The 20,497-nt window shown below is 37.1% G+C and overlaps 1 protein-coding gene across 5 annotated transcripts in view; it reads right to left on the minus strand.

The window, feature by feature from the left end:
• Window positions 1-6,205: 6,205 nt before the first annotated feature.
• The window catches only part of TMEM209 (transmembrane protein 209), a 30,876-nt gene continuing 16,584 nt past the window's right edge, over window positions 6,206-20,497 (minus strand). For all 5 annotated transcript variants that reach the window (XM_069087216.1, XM_069087215.1, XM_069087217.1 and 2 more), the window contains 8 exons: window positions 20,296-20,392; window positions 18,626-18,751; window positions 17,123-17,220; window positions 16,644-16,758; window positions 16,450-16,547; window positions 15,602-15,675; window positions 10,359-10,454; window positions 6,206-8,946 (listed from right to left, as the gene is read on the minus strand). In XM_069087216.1, coding sequence (XP_068943317.1) covers window positions 10,400-10,454; window positions 15,602-15,675; window positions 16,450-16,547; window positions 16,644-16,758; window positions 17,123-17,220; window positions 18,626-18,751; window positions 20,296-20,392 — 663 coding nt within the window. In that variant the 3' untranslated portion in view covers window positions 6,206-8,946; window positions 10,359-10,399. The remainder of the gene's footprint in view (window positions 8,947-10,358; window positions 10,455-15,601; window positions 15,676-16,449; window positions 16,548-16,643; window positions 16,759-17,122; window positions 17,221-18,625; window positions 18,752-20,295; window positions 20,393-20,497) is intronic.

A 20,497-nucleotide genomic window follows, 5' to 3' on the forward strand; every position in this document is an offset into this window, starting at 1 on the left:
CCAGGAGCTGAAGCTGCCATATGGTGCTGGCTATGCTGGTTGTGCTGGGCGGCTCAGCAGCTTCTCACCCTGGGGGCAAAAGCCAATGCTCTTCCAACTACTGGTCCCAAAGTGCAGCCTGCACTGACCTCTCACTTTGTCCTTCACATCTATGTGTTGATGAATCTGGAAATGGCCACAGATGCTGGTGATCTCGAGTCCCTCCAGCCAGCGGCTGATCAGGCCCTCCCTAGGGCTAAAACCTCCAGCTCTCAGGGGGCCTGGGTTTGGCTTCCAGAGCGCTGGGGTGGCTGATTCCTGAGGGCCTGCCAGGCTGTACTCAGTGGGAGGTTAGCTTTTCTGTGTCATGTTGTGGGTTCTGCAGCTCCAAAGTTTGTTTAGAGTCCCCTTTTACATGGATTGGGGAAGGTGGAAGCCAGAGCAGCGGGGAGGTCCTGCTTCTACTCCACCATCTTGACTCTGCCCCTCTTCCCCCCCCCCCCGCCCCCAAGCTGTACCACATTTCAAGCTGTATGATAAAAGTAATAATCATCAAAACTTTCTGGTATTGGGTAAGAAATAAAGTGGTGAATCAGTGGAATAGATTAGATACACAATACAAAGTAGTAAATGACCATAGTAATCTAATGTTTGATAAAAACCCAAAGATCCAAGTTTTTGGGACAAGAACTCACTATTTGACAAAAACTGCTGGGAAAACTAGAATATGGTATAGCAGAAACTAGGTATAGACCAGCACCTTACACCATATACCAAGATAAGGGGAAGCATGGAATAGTTTACCTATCAGATTTATGGATAAGGGAAGAATTCATGATGAAACAAGAGACAGAGAACATTATAAAATGTAAAATGGCTAATTCTTTTTTTTTTTTTTTTGCTTTTTGGATGGGGAGGAAGGGCAGTTGGGGTTAAATGACTTACCCAAGGTCACATGGCTAGTGTGTCAAGTGTCTGAAATCATTTTTGAACTCAGGTCCTCCTGACTCCAGGGCCAGTACTCTATTCACTGTGTCACCTAGCCACCCTGAAATGGGTAATTCTGATTATATTAAACTCAAAAGTCTTTTTTTAAAACAAAAAAACCCAATGCAATCAAGATTAAAAAGAAAGCATAAAGCTGGGAAATTTTTTTTTTACAGCAAGTATCTCATAATAAGGGCCTCATTTTTCATATATATATATATATAGAGAGAGAGAGAGAGAGAGAATTGAATCAAATTTATACGAATACAAGTCATTCTTCAATTGATAAATGGTCAAAGGATAGGAACAGACAGTTTTCAGAAGAAGAAATCAAACTTATCCACAGTCATATGAAAAAATGCTTGAAATCACTATTTATTAGAGAAATGCAAATTAAAACAACAACTACCTCATACATATCAGATTGGCTAAGATGAGAGAAAAAGAAAATGATAAATGTTGGAAGATATTCAGGAAAACTGAGACACCAATGCACTGCTGGTAGAGTTGTGAACTGGTCCAACCATCCTGGAGAGCATTTTAGAACTATGGCCAAAGGGCTAAAAACTGTGTGTACCGTTTGAGCAGCAATACCATTACTAGGTCTGTATCCCAAAGAAATTAAGGAAAAATGGAAAAGGACCGATTTGTACAAATATATTTATAGAAGATCTTTTTGTTGTGGCAAAGAACTGGAAATTGAGGGGATGTCCATCTTCCTATCCATATCTGAATCTATCAGAAGTCTATCCATCCTTAAACATCCAACTCAAATGCTGGCTCTTTCCCAGATTACCCCAGCCCAATGTGGTCTCTCCTTCCTATGCACCCTATAGCATTTTATTTATATCATTCTTATGGGAGGGAACTAATAAACATTTATATAGTACCTACTATATGCCAAGTACTGTGATAAGAACTTACAAATATCTCATTTGATCTTTACAACAACCCTGCAAGATTATCCCCATTTTACAGTTGAGGAAACTGAGGCAAATAGGTTAAGTGACTTGACCATGGTCACACAGCTAGTGTCTGAGATGAATTTGAACTCAGGTCTTCCTGACTCCAGGCTGTCATAGGAATGTAAATTTTTAAGATCTTCCCTGCCCCTAGGTTAAATGTACCTGGAGCCTGTGGTGGGAGGCTTGTTTCTCAGGAACACCCACAACTTGGTGCTTTGTGATTGGGCTGTGGGTCAAGAGGGTTGTTACATTCTCTGAGCCAGGAGAAAGCTATATAATCCTTGATGTGAGGCTTTGCTTTGGGGCTTACTTTGAGAAGTGTTGTGTGATTTGACCAGATGAGACTCTGGGCAGCCGTTGTTGAGAGCCCCCCCCCCCACTTTGAAAACCCAGATGTTGATGCTTCCCTCTCTGGTAACTGTGATTTGGTATGGATGTAATGGTTGGACAGTTTGGAAGCCTGTCTGCTTGATCTTGTAACTTCTGTCTTTATACTCTGAAGTTCGGGGTGCTGACCTTTTCCCCCTGAACTAGGTAAATGATATATGTTTGATTGATTAAAGTAAGCTTGTTAACCCATTTTGAGTTGCTTTCCTTTAGCAAAGCAGATGATTAAAGTAAGCTTGTTAACCCATTTTGAGCTGCTTTCCTTTAGCAAAGCAGATCTAAGAACCTGGTTTGGCAGCCACGCTGGGGGATGCTGGGGTGCTTGCTGCTACACAGGCCTAGTGCTCTATCTGCTGCAGCACCTGGCTTCTTATGGTTCTTAATAATTAACAATACTAATAATGTGTCAGTATGAGAATTTCATATACCCCATCAGATAATAAACTCTTTGAAGAATACCTTGTATCCTAGCCAGTGACTTGTACAAGGTATGTTAAAAAAGGGTGGGTTAACAAATATGTGAGAATGATCATTTAGAGATGCAGCCAGTGACCATGGGGGAGAATGAAGCCAATTGTTACACATACTATATTCATTAATTTGAGCAGGGCAACTGGGTCTTTACCACAGAGTACTGGGTTTTAGAGCACATGAAAAATGTAATGCAGACATTCCTTCTGCAGTATAAAAGAAAGCCACACTAGTACCTAACTTCCTATCCCACTCAACCAAGTTTGTCTTAATTCTTACATTGTTTTCATTTTATGAATTATAAAGTTCATTTGAAGGTGCATTTTATGCTGCTTGCCCCAGGTGCTAAAACTGTTAGCTGGTTCTTGAACTCAGATCTTCTGACCCTATACCACACTGCCCCCTAGCAGATAAATAACCAGATTTTATTTTTTAAGGGCTGCAATCTAGAGAGACTATTCATCTCAATGACTTGAACATTTTCCCAGGATCATCATTTCAGACAAAAATAGCAGCTCTCCAAACCAAATCCAGAGAAACATCTAAAACTGCTTAGGGGTGAGGAGGGTGGAACAGAAGGGGGCCCTGAGGGGGGGGGAAATGGTTTATTTTTGTTATTTCTTGAGGAGAAAAGCAAACCCAACTCAAGTCATTGGTATTCAGTAAGAAATACCACTTTTGTGTGTCAGAGTGGATAGAAAGCTGTGTCTGGAGGCGGGAAACCTGGGCTCTAATCCCCTTTCTGATGCCTGTTAGTGACATGAACACTGGCAAATCACGGAACTCCTCTCAGGCTCATCTCATTCTGTGAGATGGAGATAATACCTGTAGCACCTGTCTCCTAGGGTTGTTGTGAGGCTCAGGTGAGAGGATATATGTAAAGGGCTTTGCAAACTATAAAGCATCATATCTGCTGTCCATCAGTCGCAGGGGAATCTTCCCGTTTGGGGTTTTCTTGGCGAGATACCAGAGGGGTTCACCATTTCCTTCTTCCAGCTCATTTTACAGATAAGGAAACTGAAGCAAACAGGGTGAAGTGACTTGCCCAGGGCCACACAATTAGTACGGGTTTGAGGCCAGATGTGTCTTGAATTCATGAAGATTAGTCTTCCTGACCCCAGGCCCCCTGCTCTATCCTCTGCACCACCCAGCCACTCTAAACATTAGGTACTATAAAATTAGTCACTATAAAATGAACAATAAATGATGGCAAATCTGGATAGCATACTAAAAAGCAGAGACATCACCTTGCTAACAAATTACTGCTTGGGCAATCCAACCTTCCTCACAAGATTAGCCAGCAGCCAACGAAAGACCACTCCAGATGCAGACAAGAAGCTGAGCTTGCTGTATGCGGCGAGAGTCTGGATTCTTCAAGGTCCAAAAATCACCCCAGGAAGGTAGAAATGGGGCCGAGCGGTAGCTGCAACTGCTCCAACCCTGCCTGGCTTACTCTTATCTGAAAAGAGAAGGCTAGGAAGCCTCTGCCTCCACATATTCTTCCCAAAAGGGGAGTCCCAGAGGCTCCATTCATCGGGGTGTTCTTGGATGTAGCCCCGAGGAGGTCCCTCGAGCCACTGTTGTCCTCCCGACCCGGTTCCACCGCCTGTGGAAGCAGGTAGGAAAACACCCACGGGAAGATATGGGGTGGGGGATAAGTTACGCCACTGGGCGTTTAAAGGGCTCCTGGTCCCACCTGAGCTCTCCCCGGCTGATCGCAGGTGCGCCTGCCGCAGAAGCAGCACGACTATGGATTTCATTGCTTCCTTCTTCACATGTACCTATCCCAGCCAAGTTCCTTCCGCTGCCGCGCCTGCCCTCCAGGTGACTGAACACGGGTCAGCGTGCAGTGAACAAGGCTTAGTAACTTATATACGGGTAGGTACTAGCAGTCAGATCAACAAGTCACTACACATCCTAGGTCTGTTTCCTTACCTGTAAAATGATTGGATTAGATCCCTAAGACTTCTTCCAGCTATAACATTCCGTGGTTTCTGAGACTATTGCAGAAACATGTGGACTAACATCTCAGGATGCAGCTACTGGGGAATAGTGCTAACATTCTTGCTCAGTCCCACTGCACTCATTTCTTTCATTTTCAGAACTTTGGCCGTTAGTTTACACCTCACAATTTAATAATTATAAAGTAATATAACATGTTTAGGTTTTGTCTGCCCACTTATTTAGAGCATGGACTATTGCTACAGGAATCTAATGGAAGGGCAGGAGATAACGGAGGGAATTTAAGGACAGTGCATGTAGTTAAAAAAATACTAGTCTTCATATTTGGGTCCCTGGTAACAGGCATTTAAAAATATTTGTAAACCAACCAATAGACTACTTGCCATGTGCAAAGCACTTAATTACGAGTTACATAAAATAAATGATCCTTTTCTTAAAAGAACTTAAGACCCTAGTGTTGGGGAAAAGACAATCTACACATAAAAATAGAAAAGTACTGTAGCAGGAAGATTAATTCCAGTTGGGGTGGTCAGTATTCCCAGAGTACATTAGATTTGAAATATGTCTTAGGGGCTAGCTAAAATAAAAATGGGGGGTGGGTGGCAATGTGGCACAGTGAATAGAGCACAGGCCCTGGAGTCAGGAGGTCCTGAGTTCAAATCTGCCCTCAGACACAACACAAAAACTAGCTGTGTGACCTTGGGCAAGTCACTTAACCCCAATTGCCTTCCAAAAAGCAAAAAAATAAAATAAAAATGGGCATAGGAAGGTGAGGAGGCAGTGGCACAGAAGCCAGAAAACAAAAAGGCACATTCAGGTCATTTTGGCTGAACAATGGGTTTGTGTAGGGTAAGAAATTAAGGTCAGAAAGGTAGGTTGAGGTCATATTGTAGAAGGTTCGGATTAAAAGGCTAAAGGGTTTGTTTTTAATCTTGGTGTGGAGTGTTTATAAAATGCTTTTCCACTGATTCACTTTCAAGGCAAAAGAACAATATCTGGTAATTCCAGGGATCCACCAGGGAATTTACTGTATTCCCTCAGTCTTCTAACCTCTCTTTGCTGTTCCCAAATGTAAAATGCAGGTACTGGCATTTCAGTTCGGGTGCTGAACTAATCATTTCTAGGGTCCCTTCCAGCTCATAAAGCTCTATGGTTCTATGTTTTTGAGACATGGAGATCTGATGAAAGCTGTGTCTTCGATTATTTGGACAGCGGCACATTGGAGGGGGGAGGGAGGAAAGGAGACTGGGCTTTTACAGACGGCATAGTGGCTGTGATAGTCATAAATGAGATTTTGACCATTAGGACTGCTGAATACCCCCATTCAGCCAAGCAACAAATTCAGAAACCTATAACTGTTTGGGGAGGGAGGTGGAAGGAAGGAAAAGACGAACAGAATGAACATAATTTCTAAGCAGAGAAGTAGACTGATTCCATAACCAAAATTCAAGTGACACATTTAAGACATCTTTTTTAATTCTTCAAAATTAGAGAAAAAAACATAAATGTAATTAAAACCTTTTCACTTAAAACAAGGCATTCTTCTGGAAATTCAAACTCAGAACTGTTTACCAGTGTTCTTAGTGGCAGTAGTAATACTAGAAAGGTTAACAGATTCCTGAGTTAGGTATAGGACAAAACTTGGTTAACCTTAGAATGGAACTGAAATAAAAACATGTTAAAAGTCAAAGTCAAATTACTGTTCAATGATACAAATAATAGTCTTAATACCCACAGAAAACATCTTTTGTTGTTTTCCAAGCATATCATTTAGTCAGTTTTTTACATTTTATGTTTATTGTAAACTCTTACCAAAGGCAGAATGTTGCTGTCAATATAAACAAAAGTGAACATGGGTCTAATTTTTTAAAAATCCTGGGTAGGAGGCATAAAAGAAGATGCTTCATCATTAGTATTTTGGTCTTAAACATTTTAAAACAAATTATATACTTTCCCATCAGCTGTTTTACGATGATATTTTCAATTACTACCCACTGAAATCTGACAGATTTTAACATTTCTAACAACTTCAGTTTACATTTTTTCCCAAGACATCACAGCCAATGTCCTTGACCTAAAACAAACAAGTTTCCGTATTGATAGTAAAAATACATTTATTTGTGGTGCCCAGAACCAATACATCAGGTTTAATCTGATCAATGCGGAGTAAAAGTGGAACAATTGTTGTCCTTTTATGGACACTAAAGGCTACTTAGAGAGGAGATACAGTACCGGGGAAGGAGCACTGGACTTGGAGAGAGAGGGCAAATGTAGGCTTCGACCCGATGAGCACTGTGACCTAACTTTTCTGGTACCTTTTTTTTTTCTTTTTAGAAGGGCAATTGGGGTTAAGTGACTTGCCCAAGGTCACATGACTAGTAAGTGTTAAGTGTCTGAGGCCAGATTTGAACTCATGTCCTCCTAACTCCAGGGCCGGTGCTCTATTCACTGCACCACCTAGCCACCCCTCTGGTACCTTTTCTATAAAATTGGGTAACAGCTGCATTAACATGTTTCACAGGGCTGCTGTAAGCAAAGTGCTTTGTAAACTTTAGAGCATTACACAAAAGTAAAAATACACCCTGACATCACATTAGCTTTTTAAGCTGCCATTTTTACTATCAATCATATTGACCTTGATTGAGCCCATCATTTTACCAAGTGGGATTGGATGATTCTACTACCCAATATATTAGCTAGCCTACCAGCTCTATCTTGTGAACATACCATTTGTCTTTTATTGAATTCACTGATTAAAAATAGAGCTAATGGCAGTTTTGTAGTACGTTACTAGAGTTCTTCCTCTAGGAAGACAACTGATAATCTCATTACATTTTGGATATGGTTAGCTATTTATCTGTCTAACTAGACAGACATTCAAACTTGCCCATCTTATCCACAAGTATTATCATGACAGGCTGTCAAATGCCTTACAGAAGTCCAGGTATGGTGGCAGCATTCCCCAGATGTAGTAATATTGTCAAAAAAAGGAAATGGAACTAGTTTGGTATGACATTTTTAATAAATCCATACTGGCTCCTAGTAATCCTCAGCTTCCTTTCTAGAGTTACACTCACTATTACACTCAATTATCTACAATCTTATCCCCTTTCCCTTCTTTGAAAGAAGCAAGAAGACAAAAAATGTACTTTTTCTGGCATTAACAATTTTGTTTTGGAGAGTTTAAAACAGGTAGGCTGACATTTTAATCTTAAAAAACAGAAAAGTTCAAATAACACAATACTGTCAATGGTATATCTGAGTAATTAAAACCAAATGTTATAAAAAATTCTTTCTTACTCATTAATCCCCAATATCCTTGAGAAGTTTAACCAAAGAGCTGAATAAAATTCTGTCCAAATTTAAAGTTTAACTTAAACTCATATTCTTTGGAGCTAATACTGTAAAATCTTTTTACTAGTATTACTATCTCTGATAAATTAATTTTAACCAATAGTTATTAAACTTTTATGTTTTAGGTTATTAATAAGATGGGAAATTTGGGGACAAATTACCAAAGGAGTTCACAATTTACTGTCTTTAAGATAAGAACTTATGCCAAAATATTCAAGAGACCAAAAATGGATTGTGGAACTACCTTAGGTATCTGTTTTTGTTTGTTTGTTTGTTTTTGCTTTTTTGGAGGGGAGCAGCAGGGCAATTGGGGTTAAGTGATGTGTCCAAGGTCACACAGCTAGTGTTAAGTATATGAGGCCTCATTTGAACTTAGGGCCTCCTGACTCCCAGGCTGGGTGCTCTATTCACCACACCACCTAACTGCCCCAGTATGTAGTTCTACAATCCTATGGTTTCATTTCTGAAAGTCCCGCCAAAACCCTAGTTTATTAAAAGGCTGACACACTTTCTTCAAAGGAACTCTAGAGGACAATATTTATAGCAGACAATTACAAAACCTTGAAATATATGTAAACCAAAGTCGATGATCTTTTTGTAACAGAAGATGTCAGAGTTAGCAATGACAACAAGCTTCTTACTACCCCAGCTTTCATTTTGTCTGGAGTGTGTTACATATCCTATTTCAACTGTGCAGCAATAGGAGTTTTAGAATCTTCTTCAAAAAGGGTGACATTTTTATTTGATCCAATCAAATTAAAGGAGCTCAAAATCAAGAGATAAGTAAGTTACTCTCCAAAAATCCACAAAATATTCACTCCTGAGACCAAGATTAATCCTCCTGTAAAGAAAAAAATGAGTTTCAATGGATTTTTATATAGACTATATTTGTCTCTTTCAATAATCACAATAATTTTGATAACCAGGATACTACCTCAAATATGAGCTATTATCATAAACATGAACAATGCTGGATTGTTCCACTTAACAATATTTAGAAATATTGATCTGATGGGTATGAAGTGGAACTTGAACTTTTTAAATTTGCATTTCTCTAATTATTAGTAATTTAGAGCACTATTTCAAATAGATTTCTTCCTCTGAAAACTGCCGTTCATATCTTTTGACCATTTATAATGGGAAATGGCTCTTATTCTTATAAGATCCCTAAACATCTTAGAAATGAGACCTAGATCAGAAACTTTGAAGTCACCTCATCATTTCCCAGCCTGCTGACTAGATTTTATTATCTCCAGAAACTCTGAAACTTATACTGGCTAAGATCGTTTCCCACCCTGACTGTAGAACTTCATTACCCCCTACCCCTCCTTGGGTAACTCCTCATACCACCATCCACCAACCACCACCCACCCCACCCCCCTGCCCCTGCCCAGCCTGTCAGCTTCATATTACGTGCTTTCTTCTCTCATTACATTGAGAGCTCCTTTGAAGGCAGGGAGTCATACTTTTAAAAAATCCTCAGTGCTTAGCAAAGTACCTACCACATAATAGGTACTTAATAAATGCTTACTGATTATTCAATGACTACTTGCTTCTCTTCTAATTTTATTTTATTTTGCTTTTTTTTGGAGGGGGGGGGAAAGGTAGGGCAATTGGGGGTTAAGTGACTTGCCCAAGGTCACAAGGCTAGTTTTTTTTTTGTGTTAAGTGTCTGAGGCTGGATTTGAACTCAGGTCCTCCTGACTCCAGGGCCGGTGCTCTATTCACTGCGCCATCTAGCCGCCCCTTCTCTTCTGATTTTAGTCGCACTGGTTTTGTCTGTGCAAAAACTTTTTATGTAATAACCATCCATTTTACCTTCTGTAGTACTCTCTATTATTCAATCATAAACTCACCCATCACACAACAATCTGAAAGGCAATTTTTTCCTTGCTCTTCTAAATTGTTTCTGGTGTCACTTTACAACTAAAGTTATGTATCCGTTTTGGAATTTAACTTGGTTTGTGGTATGAGGCGTTAGTCTATGCCTAGTTTCTGTCAAAATGCCTTCTGGTTTTCCCAACAATGTTTATGGAATACTGAGTTCCTGTCCCAATAGCCAGGATCACTGGATTTGTGGAATACTAGGTTACTGTGCTTATTTGCTTCTTCTGTAATTTATACCACAGAAAATGTTCCACTGATCAACTTATTGTTTAACCACTACCAAATTACTTTGAGGATTACTGCTTTGTAGTACAGTTTGTGATTTAGTACTGCTAGGTTCCCTTCCCACTTTTTTTCATTAATTACCAGTCAAAATAAAGGAGATGAAAATCAAGAGATTATGTGAGTTATTTTCCAAAAATCCACAAAATATTCACTCCCGAAAGGCCAAGATTAACCCTCCTGCAAAAAAAAAAAAAAGTTTCAATGGATCCAGACAACTTAAATTTTTTTTTACAACCATAATAATTTTGCTAATCAGAAGTATTATATAAATGTGAGCTATTATCATAAAGATTAACAGTGCTAGACTGTTACTTCAGATTCAGATGAATATTGTCATTTTTTTTTCTAGCTGTGTAAAATAACTTTTGGGAAGACACTGAATAAATCTGGCAGTATTTTCATATTTATTATACTGACTTAGCCTATCCACAAACAATTACTATTTCTCTAATTATTTAAATGTCTTTACTTGTTTAAAGTGTTTTATAACCCTAATATTCTCTTTTTGCTAGTAATATATGGAAATGCCGATGATTTGTGTATTTATTTTATATCCTACAACTCTGCTGAAGATGTTAATTGTTTCAATTAGTTTTTCAGATGACTCTCTAGGATTCTCTAAAGAAATCATCATATTTTGGGAAAAAAGAAGAAAATTGTTGCTCTTTCCCTATGCTTATTCTATTTATTCTGTCTTATTACTATAACTAGAATTCCTAGTACTATATTGTACAGTAATGGTGATAATAGACGTCCTTGTTTCATGCTTCCAGTTTATTTCCATTATAATGCTAGCTCTTGGCTTTAGATAACTATTACTTATATTAAGGAATATATTACTTATATTAAGAAAATATATTCCTTCATTTTGTACTTTTTTTTTTAAACAAGAATGGTTACTGAATTTTGTCAAAAGTTTCTTCTCCATCCACTGAAATAATCATGGCTTTTGTTGGTATTATTAATATGGTTAACAATATTCATAATTTTCTTAATATTTAACCAGCCCTGAATTCTTTTCTTTTTTTTTTTTTTTTGCTTTTTGGAGGGCAATTGGGGTTAAGTGACTTGCTCAAAGTCACACAGCTAGTAAGTGTGTCAAGTGTCTGAGGCTACATTTGAAATCAGGTCCTCCTGACTCCAGGGCCGGTGCTCTATTCACTGTGCCACCTAGCTGCCCCAAGCCTTCAATTCTTAATAAAAATTTACCCTGGTTATGATGTATAATCTCTGTGATAAGTGCTATGGTCACCTTGCTTATATTAGATTTTTTTTTTTCATCAATGTTCATTAGAGATATTAAGTCTATAGTTTTCTTCCTTGTTTTCACTCTCTCTAGTTTAGGTATCAAGACAATATTTAACCTTGGGGGGAGGGGGGAGTGGTGGTGTTAATTTTTTAATTATATCTGTTTTCTTCCTTTAAAAAATGAACAGAAATCAATTTTCCCCCCAGCCTTCATTTTACTGGAGAAAAAGGAAAGAAAAACAAATTCCCTGCAAAAATATGCTGTCAAGTAAATCAAACCACCTCACTGGCAATATCCAAAACATACATGCCTAATTCCGTACTCTAAGACAGTCAGATTATTACATAAGAGGCAATTGTGTAGACATAGTTTACTAGGAATTTAAGAAACCACTTCTGAATCTTTCAGTCTAACTGATGAAGAGATGTAAGTGACACAATAAGTAGAGTTCAATTCTTTTTTCTTTTTTAGGGGGGAAGGTAGGGCAATTGGGGTTAAGTGACTTGCCCAACCAAGGTCACATGGCTAGTTTTGTGTTAAGTGTCTGAGGCCGGATTTGAACTCAGGTCCTCCTGACTCCAGGGCTGGTGCTCTATTCATTGTACCACCTAGCTGCCCTGAAAGTATTCAAAATTTTTAAACACCAGCTTTATTTATTAATTCAATAGTTTTCTGGCTTTCAATTCTGAGAATTTTTTTTTTCAGCATTTCTAATTTGAGGCTTAAAAAAACCTTTTTTTTCTAGCTACATGCCAATTCTTTAATCTACTATTTCTCTCTGTTATTGATTAAAATGTTTAGAAATAAAAATTTCCCCCTAAGGGCTGCTTGATTTAGCTGCATCCTAAAAAATTTTGTTATATTGTCCTACTGTTGTCACTATCGATAAAATTGACTGTTTCTATTATTCATTCTTTGACCTATCCTTTAGAATTAAATTTTTTTGGTTTAGATTTACTTCAGTCTGAGAGGGGTAAACTGATGCCCCCCAATATTAGTTTTATTATTTCTCCATATATCTCATTTGACTTTCCTTTTAAGAATTTAAATGCTATGACATTTGATGCTTATGTTTAATAATGACATTGTCTGTGCTAACTTTCAGTAAAATATAGTTTCCCTATTTCTTTTAAGTTGTCCACTTTTGCTGTTGCTTTGAGGTGGAGATTGTTACCCCTGCCTTTTTCACTTCAGCATTAACAGATTTTGTTTTAATCTCTTATTTTAAATGTATGCACCTTTCTATTTTAAGCATGTTTACTGTACGCAACATCACTGAATTTTGTTTTCCAATTGTCATCACCTTCCATTTCATAGGTGAGTTCATCCCATTCACATTCAATTATGATTGTTAATTGTATATTTTCCTCCATCCTATTTTCTTAAACTTTTCTGTCTCTTCATTGCCCTCCTCTTCAAGAGTTTGTTTTGCTTAATATCAATACCTCCCTTTTTCTATTCTCCCTCTTATTCTCTTCTTTCCTTGTTTCCCTGTTGAATGAAATGTATTTCTACACCCAACTAGGTATATGTATATCCTTCCCCACTTTGACCAGTTCAGAGGAGAGTTTCAAGTACAGCCAGTTCCATGTACCCCGACCCCCTACCTTCCTCTTTGCTTGTGTAAAGTTCCACATTTGTGGATCCCAATTACATCAGGTAATTTCGCTTTCCTTCCTCTCTCTCTTGAATATTTCTCTTCCTTTGCCTTTCCATTTTTAAGATTATCAAAACAGAACACCCAGGCCCTCTGTCTAATTAAACTTTCTCTCTGAACCCCTGATAATGACAGAATTCTAAAGGGAAATACCTATTTTTTTATATATATAAAATAACATATGTATATGTATACACACACACATATACGTATCTTATTTCCACATATTAGAAAGTAAACATTTATACTTGTTTAGTGCCTTATGATTATTTACTTCTTAAAATATCTCTCTTGATTCCTGTATTTGTATTTCTGATTTTCTACTCAGCTCTGTCTGGGATTTTCATTAGAAATGCTTAGAAGTACTATTAAAGATCCATTTTTTCCCTGGTAGAATTCTATTCAGTTTTGGTGGGTAAATTATTCTTGGTTGTAAGCCTGTTATCTTTTTGCCTTTTGAACTATCATAATTCAAGCTCTGTGTTCTTTTATGACTGTGGCTGCTCAAACTGTGTGATCCTAACTGTGGCTCCTCAATACTTGAATTCTTTATTTCTGTCTGCTTGCAGTATTTTTTTCCTTTAAGAAGCTCTGGATTTTGGCTATAACACACTTGGGAATTTTCATTTTGGGTTTCTTCTAAGAGGTGGATTTTTATTTCACCTTTGCTCATTGGTGCTAAGACCTCTGGCAATTTTATGATTTCATGAAATGAGATGTTTAGGCTCTTCTTTTTGTCATAGCTTTCTAGTAATGCATTGATTTTAAAATTAAGCTTCTTTCTTTTCTAGGTTACTTATTTTTGCTTATATCTTTTCATTCTTGTTTAATTCAGTTAAAGAATGAGATTTAAACCCTGTTTTAGTATTTTTTGTTTCATGAAGTCATTGTTTTCTTTTTGGTCAATTCTAAGTTCTGAAGAAGTTTTTCTTGGGTGAGGTTTGTACCTCTTGTTCCAAGTTATAATTCTCTTTCCAAATCATACTTCCATAGCTCTCTCATTTGTCTTTTAAAGAGAAAAAACACAAAACAAAAAACTCTTGCTGAATTTTGTGTCTAAGCTGTGTTTTCCTTTGAGATTTTCCTTATAGATGTTTTGGAGTAATTTTCTTTTTCTGGGATCATGTCTTTAGTTGTCTCTGTCACCATAATAGCTCTTTATGGTGTAAATTTTTTTGTTGTTTGTTCATTCTTCCTTTCTGCTTTCTGACTTTATGTTAGGGTCAGATTCTGTGTATATCTGGAGTACTTCAGCCCTAAGTTTTTGTCTGCTTGGTTCCTCCTCATACTTTCTTGGGGTATAGAATGTTGTATTATTCCACGATCTCAGGGACATCTCAGGCTGGGGACTGATAAGTTTTTAATGCTCCCAAAAGGTATAATCTAGAACAAAGTCTGATTACTGACCTCCATGAAGTTCCTGATCTGGGTTTGGGTCTAACTGGTTTGTTCCTTGTTGGAAGTTCCAGTAGACTGGTACTGGAATCAGATACTCTCAGGCACCTAGAAAGCTCTGCGGTTCTGAATGACATAAATACAGGATCCCCTTTGATCTAAGATTCCTGCCCTGATTATTCTGCGGTAGGCTTCAGACTGGGCTGAAGTCTAGAACTAATACTCCTATTCAATTCCTAAGGTCTAAGTCACACAACTACAGTTCTTCTGAACTTGTTCCTAGCTCAGTACACAGCCTACAGCTTGTGACCACTGCTCATCCTGGACTGCCAGCCCTCAGCTCAGTCCCCTCATTAGGCAGAGATGAATATGTGATACAGAACTGGGTAGTAAGCAACACAGATGCCAGCTGGCACCTGCTGTTCTACCCTGTACAAGGCCAGAGTTCAAATGGGACTCTTTTTGCCCTGGTACATAGCTCTGGCCCTTTTTAAGTTCTTGCATGTGATATACTCCTGGCTAGATCCTGCTCTGAGTGTCCACAGAACTCTCTATGCCAACCTGGGCTGGAAAAATGACTTAGTATGGTTTCCCCCCCCTTGAACTTCCCTATTTGGATTGGTCTGGTGTATTTTCTAGATCTTTGTGGAGGGGTTGTGTTGGAAGAGTTGGACTATATTTTTTTTTCTGCTATTCTACCATTTTGGTGCCACCTAATAATCCAACAATTTATAGCACTGACTCAAGTTTGCTGGACTTGGACTTGAGCTATTATCATCACTATTTAATTACACATTAAATAGTGATGATAATAAAGAATTTAATACATTTCAAATAAGATTCATTTCAATAAAGATGCTAAGAATGATTTAATAGAATTAGAACTAACCCCTACTAACTAGAAATAGGACTTAGGCCTAACAGTGACTATATAATAACTACAGAAGCTCAACAGGAAAAGCAAGATTAAAGAAGTCATTTAAAAAATTAGTGTTTGTGCCCAAAACAGCATTTTATACCTACCCAAGCATTCCTGACTCTTTGGTCTTTATGATGTATAAGAACATCAGTAACGTATGGAACATGTTATTTCTATCCTGAATTTAGAAAAAAAAAAATTAAGAAAAAATATGAAAATTCAATCTGATAAGGTAAATGAAGTAAAAGCTCATTACTTTAGACCCCAATAATTCAAAAACTCTTGTTTAATTCAGATATAGAATGAGATTTACTCCCTTGTACTCTATAAGAAAAAAGTCTGCTAAGCAAATGGCTATATAGAGGGGAAGGAAAAAAAAATGTAATTAGCCTGCATTAAAAAACAAAACAAAATAGGGGCGGCTAGGTGGTGCAGTGAGTAAGAGTGCTGGCCCTGGATTCGGGAGGACCTGGGATCAGTTCCGGCCTCAGATACTTAACGCCCACACAAAAAAACTGGCTGTGTAACCTTGGGCAAGTTACTTAACCCCAACTGCTTAAAAAAACAAAAAACAAAAAAACCAAAATACTTCAAACCTTGTCAAAGAACTTCAGCATTCAAATAATGTGCTAACTACAAATTTTCCTTATCTATCTACTTCAGCAACATTCTGTCAGCCTCTTATGTAACTGTAAGTGCTTTACTGGAATTTGGTAGTGATACTAAATTAGGAATTAGATAAATCTAAAAGGTCTTAGTAAACATGAGAGTGGAAAAAAATTGTCATTAGTTATCAACATAGGGGACTGTTTTGGTGTTAATTTGAAGTAATGCATTTTTCTGTAAGTAAAGTATTTTTCAGTTTCATAAACTTGAGTAAATATTTTTTCAAAGACAAAGTAGTCTATCATATACAAAATGTGTATATGATAAACACAAAATACAAAAGTACCTTTGGAAGACTGTAGACGTGACGCTGGTAAATTAGCTCATAATGGGGAGGATTAATGTTGCTCTGGTAGATGCAAAAAACGTTTTCATTTGTAATGTCTGCACAGTATCAATTTGAAAAGAGAAAGTTAAGCTTAGAACATAAGAGACATCCACCTAAAAATTCCAATACCTCCTTTCAAAAAAATTCTCTACCTGGTTTGTTTGGTGTCTGAACAAAGTGCTGAGAAGTAAATGTTTTTCCATCAGGATACTTAGGATGTGGAGGTAGTCTAGAGTCAAGGTAAGTGCAAAATACATGCATAATGATCTGTAAATAAAATAAATCAGCACTGAAAAACGGCAACCAAAAATGCATCATTAATTCAATGACTACAATGAAAAACTCAGGATAAACTTTTCTCTAGAACTGAGATCTAGGTAAGAAAGAATGGAAATGCATTATAAATAATACTTGATTTATATATTTAATGATAATAAACATAACATTCCTGATAATCAGTTAGAATTTAGCCAAGCCCACATAGCTAGATAGAACCAAAATTAAGAACACATATACATAATTTCTAGCTGTTGCTTTAACATAAACTTTTAAAATTCTTATTCTGACATAAAACAGTCTCTGGGTATAGATAAATTTATTTAAAATCATTTAAAAGCAATCATTGACTCACAGCAGAATCAGTGGGTAGGTCTGTATCCCATTTTCGTGCTTTGAAGTCCCCACCTCTATTCCATCGGAATGAGCTCATGCAACCACCTTGGGAGAGTTCTATGATTGGATAGAGTTTATATATGGTTATTTAGAATCACAAGGATGGTAAGAAAGAATGAAAAAAGAAGATAGTATCTGAGAACTTTAATGAAATATACCAATGATCTCCTGAAGATTTTTTTCTTTTAAGGAAAAAAAAAAACAACCCAAAACTATTTCTAAAAGTCACTTAAGCAATGAAAACATTTTGCAAAAACAATTTAAAAAAATACTACTCTTATCACTGATTTTCCTTCACAACCTCACCATGTATGTAAGAATAAAAAAATTTTTTATGACTAAGTGTCCAAGGAGCTAATTGACTTTCAAGGTAGCTTACTTATTACTAAATAATATTTCTTTCCCATTGAGGAAGCAGAGCAAAAAAAAATCCAAGAAAGAATACATTAACATTTAAAATGACTAAGTTATTCTAAGACATACAATTGAGTTAGGAGAAATAGCGTTCAGTGTGTCCTATTCTTCTGATGAAAGACATCAAGGAAAGGTCCACTTTTAGTATTCTGAAGAACAGAGAAATAATATCTAAATATTCCAAGTGCGTACACCTTGTACCCAGGAAACTTATTTTTCTATACTGGTGACTAATAAACTTTCAAACACAGAGACACACAACAAGAAGCAACAAGATGTAATGGAGAGAGAACTAGCAGACTTGGGCTTCAGTGTTGTTTCTGTCATGGTTAACCTCTCACCCAGCAACAGTGCTACAGAGCAGATGCTGATTACTTTGACAGAGAATCTCCTCACTTCAAGTTTGGTCCTAACACACAGACACAGAGTAACAAGGTGTAAGTGAATTCCTCCCTTTGACATGTGTTAACTGTGACCATGTTCTCATTCTTTCTGTGCCCAAGGCTAGGTTTTAAGTAACAGATAAGTCATAAATATTCATGAAAAGAGTTTCCACATCCATGTGAACATATGCCTAAGAGGCTAGTTGATGACCAAGCATAGATATGCAGACATATAAACAACAGCCATGATTCTGTACTTATAGATGGATTTCCTTCCACTGGTTGATGACAGTAGCCCCCAACATACCTCAAAAGATAGTTTCTGTGAGTTGCTATGACTAATAGAATTCACCACTTCTGATCAACCTTCTAGTAACGAGTGCATTTAAACTTAGCTAGGCTGGTCTTTGGATGACAGATACATAAAATCTGTCGTAAGACATCGTATCTGAAGTTCCTGAGAACCCAGGGTCACTTCTGTGTCAAAATGATAAATCAGACTAGGACTTCAGTGAAGAAAAATACATAAATATACATATGACTTATAATATATTTCACAAATTAAATGGATTTTTTCTCCCTTATCTTTCCAGGCCCCCCTTAATATAAGGAAATAGCTAATTCTCAAAGTTTTTTTTTTTAAAACCTTCAAAATAATAACTCACCTTTGATCCTTTCAAATAAGTATTCCTGATTTGGTGTAAGGTCTAGATATTGCACTATAGTATTCAAAGTTGGGATGAGTGGGGCTTTGACCAGGGCAGCCTGCTTCAAGCTGGTTATACTTGCTTCTGGAAAAAATAAAGTGGGGAGAGGAAATTCCATTACCACAAAAATCACATACCACAGATCATTATGCCTGCAAGTCTACTTAACATCTTTAAAGAATTATCCTCAAATATTAGTTTACTTTTAAATTCTTACAGAATAAGGCTATGGTTTATCTTGACAGCAAGAATAAGTGCCTGCCTACTGACTTATTACCTTAGGAGAAATGTTGACAGATTACTCCTTCACTTACAGACTATCATCTAAAGAATAAATCTATAAGCAATTAGCCAGAGAGATATTATAAGCGTTAATGTACTAGTAAAATCTGTATGACAAATACAGCTAACTATAAAGATAAATTTTTATTGTTAGTCCCTTACAGGATAATACTTAAAAAGTTGTCTGAAAACAGCCCGTTATAATAATAACTGATTATTTTGTACATAAAAAAGTTATTTTGATTAAGAAAGGGCACCATGCTACTTATGAAGCCATTAAAATATTGCTAAAAGACAGAAAGGGCAAGCATAGTTACAAAAGCATGTTGCAGAGTCAAGAAATGACTCCTGAGAATATATTTGATATTTTGGCGTATTTCTGTTTATAGTCCAGAAAGAAGAAAATGGCTAAAAAATACCCTGATAATAAGAAAGAGCTACTATACAATCCAAATGATTTAAATATTCCTAAAAGCGATTATTCAGAGATCTGATTCATTCCAAAATTCTTTGCTCTTAAATGTTTTTACAAGGATCTGCAATTTCATCTGAGTAGGTACTCCCTCTCCTGATGAAGGCTTCAATCCATCTATAACTCAGTAGCTATCTTTGAGAACTGTTATGACGAAAAATTGATCATCCTGTAGCCAATGTGGCAATGAGCCTCTGAATTTAGGCTGGATCGCAAACAATGGAATCTATCACCACAGAGTTTCTACTCTGCTGGCAAAGCCTTGGAGAATGAGGGGTTGATTACCTCCATGCCAAGAAGCAATGATGTTGGACTTTAGTTCTACTGCCTTTTGCCATGGTACATGATTAGGAAGAGTAAATGTATCATAGGTACACAGCGACCTGAAGTACCTCTGCCATTTTTTTTTAACAGGTGAGAGTCTAAAAATAGGTGATTTAAAAATTAACCAAGGTAATACATTCAATTATACTTCTGGGCTAATGAAGAATGGCATATTTTAGAAAAATTTTAACAGTAAATCTGCCTCATTGGAATCTGGAGCTCTAACAGACTCAGTTTCATGGGTGAAAATCTGTCATGCAAGAACAATCAACAGTCTGCCTTAGAGCTCATTATTATTGCAGTAGTGAAAGGATAATAAAAAAATAGTGAAAAGAAAACTCCCAGGTTTGCAATTTGTTCTATTAGTTTTAATTGCTTTGCTCAATTAACAACATTTGAGCATTAACATTGTTCCCCCCCCCCCCACTTCAGGTGTCAGTGCAGAACAGTCAAATGAAACTGGCTAAATAACTTACTCTCAGTATAGAATGTTCTTCTAATGGGAAGAACTCAAGAATATGGAAGTGCTCATATGTACTTTTATCCGTACCTCCTATTTGTAGCTCTGGGCAGCCCATTCTTCTCATTTGTGTACTGACAGAATCAATTTCTTGAACAAGTGGCACTAATATTGTTTCATTGATCCACTATAAAAAAAATTATAATAAAGCAACATGATACAGACCTAAACCACAGTTAATCAGAGTACACTATAGCAGATTTATTGCTCTGATAAGGCAACTGTCAAATTA

The sequence above is a fragment of the Petaurus breviceps genome, unplaced genomic scaffold (assembly GCF_028583685.1).
Source record: "Petaurus breviceps papuanus isolate PSGF00001 unplaced genomic scaffold, PetGlider_PUasm1.0 181, whole genome shotgun sequence".
Taxonomy (NCBI): Eukaryota; Metazoa; Chordata; class Mammalia; order Diprotodontia; family Petauridae; genus Petaurus; species Petaurus breviceps.